The 9138-nt window shown below is 40.6% G+C and overlaps 1 protein-coding gene across 1 annotated transcript in view; it reads left to right on the top strand.

Moving 5' to 3' along the window:
* The window catches only part of LOC102857855 (poly [ADP-ribose] polymerase 4-like), an 80261-nt gene that overhangs the window by 31584 nt on the left and 39539 nt on the right, over positions 1-9138 (top strand). Inside the window, exons 12-15 of the mRNA XM_006879618.1 lie at positions 639-822; positions 1211-1367; positions 3533-3657; positions 8563-8694. Coding sequence (XP_006879680.1) covers positions 639-822; positions 1211-1367; positions 3533-3657; positions 8563-8694 — 598 coding nt within the window. The remainder of the gene's footprint in view (positions 1-638; positions 823-1210; positions 1368-3532; positions 3658-8562; positions 8695-9138) is intronic.

Here is a 9138-nt window from a genome sequence, read left to right as displayed (position 1 = left end):
AAGTATGTTAGACGGAGCCTCAGAATCCTTACCTCCAAGGAGCCACCCGGTTTAACACTTTCCAGGACAAATCTGTTTGTTTTCCTAGCAGGATTAGGTATTATTGTCATGACATGATTCCAGAACAAAGGCTTCATAGTGGAGTGGACTGGGGGGAGAGACTGTATAACAATGAAAGAATTTTTTCTTTTACTTTTCAAAGAGAAGAGCTAACTGGGGGGGAGGGGTGCATAGGGAGAAAAATGCAACAATGAATTAATGGAAATTCAAAGTCTCTGTAACCTTTTGTTAAAATTAATATAAAAAAATAAAATCCATATTTAAAAAAGAAAAAAAGAAATACTATAGTTCTGAATGGAATATTTAGATCAGTTTCAAAACCAGCAACATTTGGAATGTTCTATCAGGAGGTTCTTTAGGGCTATATATTCTATATGGACTCGTAAAACTATATAACAGAAATCCAGAGGTGAGCAGTTGAAATCCACCAGATGCTCTGCTGGAGAAGGAGGGACAATCTCCTCCTGTACCAATCAGATCTGATTTGACAGTACACACACACACACACAAAATAATAATAAAACAAATTTATAAAAACTGCATAACAGAAATCATTTGTTTTATTTGCTTCCCTACAGCACAAGCATTAAGTACTCACATCCCGGTGAGACAGATGGCACTAGGCTCATGGTCATTTGTGATGTGGCCCTGGGGAAGTGTAAGGATTTGTATGAGAGAGACTTTTCATTAACGGAAGCCCCACAAGGTTATGACAGTGTCCATGGAGTCTCCCGAACAGCAACTGTCGTGTCGGACTTTGAGGTAACTTCATTAAGAAGCAAAGAGGGAGCTCTGGTGGCCTAGTGGCAAGAAGCTGTGCTGCAATCCTAAAGGCATGTGGTTCAAATCCACCAGATGCTCCACTGGAGAAGGAGGGGCAGTGTCCTCCTGTGCCAGTTGGATCCGATTCAATAGTACACAATAAGGGGAAAAAATAGAAAGGGAGGAAAAAAGAGAGCTAGACAAAGAATGTTAACTTTCTGCTCTTTTTGTTAATATCTAGAGATCCATAAGTGTATGTAATTGTATGTATTGACTGTCGGAATCCACTTTTCTAAATCAGCAAGCCTGGAATTATTTTATATGAACACCAGCCAACAAAGGTTGTCTTTTTTTTCTTTAACCCACTGCTGATTTTTCTTTGGCCTAGGATGATGAATTTGTCGTCTATAAAACCAATCAGATTAAAATGAAATATATTGTTAAGTTTTGCATCTCTGGAGATCAGCAAAAAGCCTTTCATCCTCCTGGTGATACAGAATTAGAGGAGAACACGCCTGAGTTTCCAGGTTTCCCGAGGGAGGAGGGTAAGGCCATATTCTTTGCCATCTCTCAAAATCAGATATCCATTGGGCTTTATCATCATGGTTGGTAACAATGTCTGTGTTTAAATACCTCCTTTTTATTCTGTGTGTCTAAAAGTCAAGATAAGTGAGAGAGTTCAAGTGATCTCAAAATTATATATTACTTTATTAGGACACCACAGTTCACTGAACTTGTCCCCCTCGGGATAGCTAATCCTAAAACCCTGTGGACAATTATAACAATACTGTCATAGACTGAGTGTTCCAGAGAAGCTAAAACAATAGAGCATATATGATTTAAGCATTCATCTTGCCACAACCAAGCGTGTATAATCTTGAACAAATCACATAATCTTTGTGAGCATCAATTTCTTTGAGATGGAAATGGTAATGGAAATGGTAAAATACCTACTTCACAGGAATTCATGAAGAAACACCGATTCTTTAATCCATGGTTTCTGTATGATTGTTTGTACAGATGTATGCAAGGATGGTAACTTCTCAGAAAGGGAAAAATTGTAAACTCAAAGTATTATAATATCAGAGTATAGGATTATAGATTATAATTGTAGGATTAGAAAAATGGATTAATATTTTTAACAGGGGTAACATTTACTTATCAGCACGCATGAGTCCATATATATTCAAGCTGACTCCACATTTTTCTCAGGGAGTCACTAAGTTAAGCGTGTGGCAAGACATTTTGTACTGATGCAGTTAGCTAATTTGCATCTCTGAACCACCTAGCAGAATCCATAGAAATTCTCTCTCCAGTATGCTGTATTAGGAGTCAGAGGTGATCATTCTTTTTTTTTTAATTTTTTAAACTTTATTAATTTTAATGAACATTTACAGAAATCAGAGGTGATCATTCTTAAATTCAATGTTTATGTAGTTTCTTGTGATTTGCAAAAATGTCTTATGGCAAGACAGGTAATAGTGACTAATATAAGTGAGGGATTATAGATATCTAGATTTGAACTTAAGATTCATTTGTGTAGACACCTGCAACAAGTGGCAGGAACAGTGGACACATATATGTCAGAGATGAGGATGGCACAGAATTGGACAGAATAGAACTCTGGCTGACAAAGGGTCCCCAGGAGTCAGAGCCAACTTGGCGGCACCTAACAGCAACATGTATTTCTATTTATGTGTATGTTTAATTTTGTATCTTTCAAATAATAGCATGATTCTGCGTGCTCAAGAAGACTCCCAAACTCTCTATATTTAAACAGTAGAAGTGTCTTTTGAAAATGTTGCCCTGTTTTTCTCTGTCATCCCCTTTTTATCTTGATAGCATACTTGAGTGGCATCCCTGGGTGGCACCATGGTTCATTTACTTGGCTGCTAACTGAAAGGCCCAGCTATCTCTTCCCAAAGAATCAACCATGAAAACGTGCTGTCTAACCTTGTTATTATGAAGCACTGTCAAGTATGACTCATAGCAACCCTATGGACAATAGCTCTGAACCCTGTCCTAGCAGGTGCCAACCTCACAATCCCCGACACACTCAAGTCCATTGCTGAAGTCACTGTGTCAAACCACCTGGTTAAGGGTCTTCCTCTCCTGTGATGTCCCCCCACCTTTCCAGGCATGTCCTTTCTCCTGCATTGTCCCCTACCTTTCCAAGGATGATGTCCTTTTCCAAGGAATAGCCTCTCCTAGCAACATGTCCAAAGACGGCGAGACAGAGCCTCCAAGGAACACCCCGGCTGTGCCTTCTCCATGTCATACCTGTTCTTTTGGCAGTCCGTGGAATGTTCAGTACTCTTCTCCAGCACCACAGTTCAAAGGCATCAATTTTTTGTCTGTCATCCTTATTCAATGCCCAGCTCTCCGCATAGGAAGAGAAAAAAGCCATGGGCTGATTCAGGCACACCTTAGTCCTCAAACTAACATCATTGCTCCCCAGTAGTTTGCAGAGGTCTCTGACTGCAGACTTAGCCTTAGCTTACTGTAAATCAGGATTGATTTGCTTACAGCTAGTTGAATAATTGGATTAACTTTTTTCAGAATTTGCTATTATTAAAACTTATAAAATGCTGTTTTTCTACTTGTCATAAAACATAATATGAAAGGAAGGAGAAAGAATGAAAATTAAGATAACAAGAATGGCCATGCAGGGATGGAGCAAAAAGCTAACACTAACATTTTTAATAAACAGATTACCAGCTACCAGACACCCAACCTTTCAGCAATGTCAAAGCCGGGCTTCAGGACCACGGTGGGAATGTTGTTCCTCTTGAGGCTGTTGAAATCAAGGGGAGGATAATAGACACTGTGGCCCAGGTATGCTGTTTATGGCTTTATGACCCTTAAATTAAGTGAGCTTTCATGGTAAATGAAAATTGGAGCTGTATGAACTAAACAAAATGTTTTCTGTCCAAAATCTCATTTGGCCAAATGTTCCTGCTATGTACCAGGCACTAGACTAGGCTGTGGATGTATGTCAATGAACAAAATAAAAACTCTGCCCTCATGGAACCTGTATTCTCTAGGGGGAAATAAGTAAAGCATATCAGGTAAATCCTGCAAAAGCGGGGACCTGTGTATGGATAAAAGGAAACGGAAATATTTTCCATTTAATGTGCAACAGAAAACTCCCAAGACTGCCTCCGACCAAGCTGGGAAACCTGCGAAGCCTGGTGCAAGAGAGGGAGGCAGTTCCAGATCATACAGATTTTACTCCGTTAATAGCAGTTGATGCTAAAGAGAGGAAGGCTTTCAACGATAGGACAAGCACTGCGCAAGGTGGGGTGGGGGCATCGAAGGCTTTCAACGATAGGACAAGCACTGCGCAAGGTGGGGTGGGGGCATCGAACTGTAGATAAGAACGCTCCTGGAGGCCTTGCCGAGAAGGGGCCATCTGAGTATAAATTTGAAGGGGATAGGAGATTATGCCATGTGAGTATCTAGAGGATATTCATTCCTTCAACAGCACATGCAAAAGTCCTGAGGTTAGGGTGAACCTGATGAGGTCAGGGACCACCAAGCTGGAGCAGAGTGGGAGAGGGAGAGTAAAAAAGAAATAGAACCAGAGAGGAAAGAGGGTGGGACAGATTATGTGAAGATATAGCATTTTTACTTAGCTCTGAATGAAATGGAAGAGGGGGTGTGTGTGTGTGTGTGTGTGTGTGTGTGTGGTTTTGTTTTTTTGTAAAGGAGTAACCTGATTGGCTCTGCTCTTTTGATGGGATTTCTCTGGCTGCCCTGTTGAGAAGAGTTTGTAGAGGATCAAACAAATAGGAGGCATCTTGGGTCAGATTCCCTGGAAAACAGGCTCAGGATGTAACAATACCTGCAAACGAATGAGGGCGGGAGAAAGTTGAAATGTGACATAGCTACAGCAGTCATCGGACACACCCAAAGGGAGCTGTGAGGCTGAGATGGCCCTTTATTCTTGGTTGATGCAAATGGCCTGGGCTTTCTCCCAGACGTGAACTCTTCATCAGAGGTGGGCTTCCCCTGGAGAGGTTATCATTTTAGGTGAGGCACTTCCTCTTCGGTGAGCGCAGTGACTCTGTATTACCTTCGTCTTCTTTGATGTTTCCTGCATCATTCAATAGTTTGTCCATGGGATTCTCCACTCTTGCAAACTCAGGACTGAAATAATTCCTTCAGTTCTTTCAACTTGAGAAATGCTGAGTGTGTTCTTCTCTTTTGGTTTTCTAATTTCAGATATTTATAATATATATATGGTATGATATATATTCTATATACATTCTGTATCATCTATTTCTAGTATGTCATGTCATTAGTGTATTTATGAGTTAACACCTTGCCATCTTAAACTGCCTTTTAAAATCTTGTGTTCAGCTCTCTCATCATTTAATCCTTTCACTTTTAGCTTCTCTGTATTCAAATGCAAGTTTCAGAGTCTCTTCTGACCTTCTTTTTGCGATTGGTATTTTCCTCTCACATTAGAGCTTTTTTTAGAGCCTTTGAAGTCAACTCATCTGCTCTTTGGTCATTACTGTTCAGAGCATCATATCTGTTCTTTAAATTGTCTTTGAATGTAGGTGATATGTACTCAAAGTCCCATTTTGGCTCAAATGAACTTGTTTTTATTTTCTCCTTTCTAATTTTCTTTCTTAATGCAACTTGTACCTACATATCAGCGATTGGTGTTATGTTCTGGAGATGGCCCTTGGCCTTGTTCTGATTGATAAGACTGCTTCTCCATCGTCTCCTTCCATAGTTGTAGTCAGGTTTATACATAGTTGTAGTCAGGTTTATACCTGTGTACTTTCTCTGTCTGCATCCACAGAAAATAGTCAGAATCGCTGTTGTTGACAAAAACATATTTGCAATGAATAAATTGTTAGTCTTGCATAATTCTGTCATGTGATTTCTAGTGTCATGTCTATTACTGTGGCCAAATTTTCTATCTGAATTCTCTATTTTCTACTTTTATATTCCAGTTGCTGGTGATTACCAGTGCTTTGGTTGCATGTTTGACCACGTTCAGACTGTAGAATTTGGTAAATGCATTCAATTTCTTGATCTTTTACATTAGTGGTTGGTGCATGAAATTGAATGGTCATCATATTAAATGGCCTTCCTTATAAGTGTGTGGCTATAACACTATCATTGCCAGTGTTGTAGTTCTGTGTAGATCTTGAAATGTTCTTTTTGATAATGAATGTTGACATTTTTCCTCTTCAATCTGTAGAGCAATCAATGTGATTTTCTAGTTCAGAATGACCAATACCAGTCCATTTTACTCACTAATGCCTAGAATATCAACTTTTTAAAAAAATTGTTTAATACTAGTTTGCTTACAAAGTTCTTACACATAGTTTTTCACACTTGATCTTTTTCGTTTCCTTTACTCCCCCCCCCCCATCAAATTGTGTGACTCTATGATTATTCCCCTTCCTATCCTCTGCTCCTACCCTCTGCCTCTTGGATCCTCACACCTGTTTTAGTAATTTTCTTTCTATTTCTGCAGTAATGATCTTATACAGTATTTGTCCTTATGGGACTAAGTTACTTCACTTAGCATAATGCTCTCCAGTCCCTCCCAGGTTAGGTAGTAATTTTCAAAATCATTGCTTCCGCATGCTGCAGAGCATTCCATCTTGTGAATGTACCACAATTTCTCAATCCATAGAATATCAGTCTTTATGATTACTCTTTCATTTCAGACAACTGCCAGTTTTCCTGGTTTCATCCTTTGTACATTCTTTGTTTTGATGATGAGTGGGTGTTTGTCACAGTTTCTTTTTATTTTGAGTCAGCTGCATCAGCAAATGGAGGTCCCCAAAGCTCTATTCCACCTCTCTCCTTAAGGTTTACAGCACTTTGAAGAGACAACCATTCCCCAGTTGTATTTTGAGAGCTTTTTCAGTGTGGAGCTCCCCTTAAAGCATTGTGTCAGGCAGTGCTCTCTGCTGTCCGGAAGGTTTCCACAGGCCTGGGACATTGCTCGACCTTTCTTCCCAGTCCATCTTAATCTAAAAGCTCCACTGACATCTGCCCCGCATGGGTGACCCTACTGATACTCCAGCCGTATAACAAGGAAGCCATCGCAGTGCCAAAAACGCACAGACGTGGTTTCTTGTAAGTGGAGCCAAAGGAAGACTAGCAAAGCGGAAGGTAAATCCAGAAAGGCCAGAGCTCGCTCAGGGCACTAGTGCTGAGGAACCCCAAAACCTTTGCTTTTATTGGCATTCAGAAACAAAGGAATAGTTCACAGAGAAATGGAAACATTAAGGATTACCTCATAGGGCCCGAATGGGCCTGGTACAGAGTTAGATAAAAAAAACATACATTGAAGCAAGACTTCTTTGTATTCATAAACTGTGCTTTCTTACATTTACAACAAACTTATCAGGAGCAGAAACATTTGTTTCTACTCTCACAAGAGTTAGTGTCTAAAGATGTATGGTAACTGCTTGCAGGCCTCTTTCTCAGAGCGCCTCATGAGAGCTGCTTGCAGTCTTCCTCCTGAAGACATCTCTATGGGCACACAGCCACATCACAAGGATACAGACCTTTACATTCTTTGCCCCTTACCCTGGGAGCTCTGGTGGCCTAGTGGCAAGAAGCTGCACTGCAATCGCAAAAGCACACGGTTGAAATCCACCAGATGCTCGGCTGGAGAAGGAGGGGCAATCTCCTCCTGTGCCAGTAAGATCCAACTTGACGGTACACAGCAAGAGGGGGAAATACCACAACCAAAAAATAACAAAACAAAACAAACACACAGACGAGTGATACAGTGGAGGCTGCAGGTAAAATAGAGACTGAGAGTCAATATCCAATATAGCAACATGAACATCACTGTTACTGTGACAAATGTCTAGTGGCAGAGGCAAAATTCTTGGTAAGGTGAGTTCAAGATTGAATACAAGGGCAATTCTAGACTAGTACCAGGTTTCTGAGGCTTGCAGGGGGACTGTTTCCCTGGCTAGCTTCCCATTTCTTCTGCTGACTCAGTTGACCTGTTGTCCGCTGACTCATCTTCTGTTGGGTGCGTAGGAACTACCTAACCAGCAGCCCTGCGTCGTCTCACGTGGCATAGACTCTGCGTTACAATGGCAGCTCCTCTCATCTTCAAACTCGAGCTAAGAATTCAAGAGAAGTGATAAAAATCTGAGGAACTGAACACATGAATAAGAGATTCCCTTAGTAGTTGTTGTTGTTATGTGCTGTTGAGTTGCTTGCAACTCATAGCGACCCTATGTACAACAGCCCTAAACTCTGCTCTGTCCTGTGCCAATCACATTGCCTCTGACACACCCACCCCCATTACCCCAGTCACTGAATCAATCCATCTCATAGAGGGTCTTCCCCTACCAGAGGAATGTCAATCTGTGTTTCATTGATTATGCAAAGACATTTGACCATGTGGACCACAACAAACTGGCTGACTCTGAGAAGAATTGGAATCCCAGAACACTTGATCATGCTAATGCAAAATCTATACTTGGACCAGGAGACAGTCGTCAGAACAGAGAAAGGAAACACTGCATGGTTCAAAATTGGAAGGGTGTACTCCAGGGATGTGTCCTATCTCTATACCTTTTCAATCTATATGCAGAACAGATTATCTGGGAGGCTGGGCTGTATGAGGCGAAGTGTGGCATTAGGATTGGTGGAAGATCCATCAACAATCTGCGTTATGCAGATGACACAACTCTTAGTATTTGTAGCATCAAATATATGGGTGTTGTTTTTTTTTTATTTAAGGTCATCATTTTTCAGACATACACAAATCAAAGTTCTGTCCCCATTGAGGCGAAATATGTCTTTCCTCTGGATGATAAGGCAGCAGTGTGTGGCTTTGAGGCTTTCATCAACGGGAAGCATATAGTAGGAGAGGTAAGGGGAAGTCGTGCTTCAGGACTTCACTTTGTTTCCTCATTTATTTAACTCTTCTTTATCTGACATCTCACAGCTATGAGGGTGAGTAACAACCTTGTCATAAAGCAAAACTGTATTGTACTGACACAGTTGGCCTTCGTTCAAACATCTCCTCTGATGACTAGTTACTGTCCCTGTCTGTGCAGCTTTATTGATCCCCAAGCACTTTGCTTAGACATTTCACAAGAGAAAGAATGACTTCAACATTAAACACTTAAGAGGGCCACATGACTAATGTGCTTTTTTAAAAAAACTAGTCCTTCCACACTTTGCTGTAGGAGTCCTTCTGAAGTGAATTTAGATTCCCCCCCAAAAAGTATCCAAAGAAATAACTTGATTCATTCTTTGTTTATTGTAAACATTAACTTACAACTTGATTAATTCTTTGTTTATTCCAAACAT

Source organism: Elephantulus edwardii, unplaced genomic scaffold (genome assembly GCF_000299155.1).
Source record: "Elephantulus edwardii isolate Elephantulus edwardi_28Jun2011 unplaced genomic scaffold, EleEdw1.0 scaffold00004, whole genome shotgun sequence".
Taxonomy (NCBI): Eukaryota; Metazoa; Chordata; class Mammalia; order Macroscelidea; family Macroscelididae; genus Elephantulus; species Elephantulus edwardii.
The sequence above is the reverse complement of the archived record's forward strand: the minus strand, read 5'-3'. Positions and strand labels throughout refer to the sequence as shown.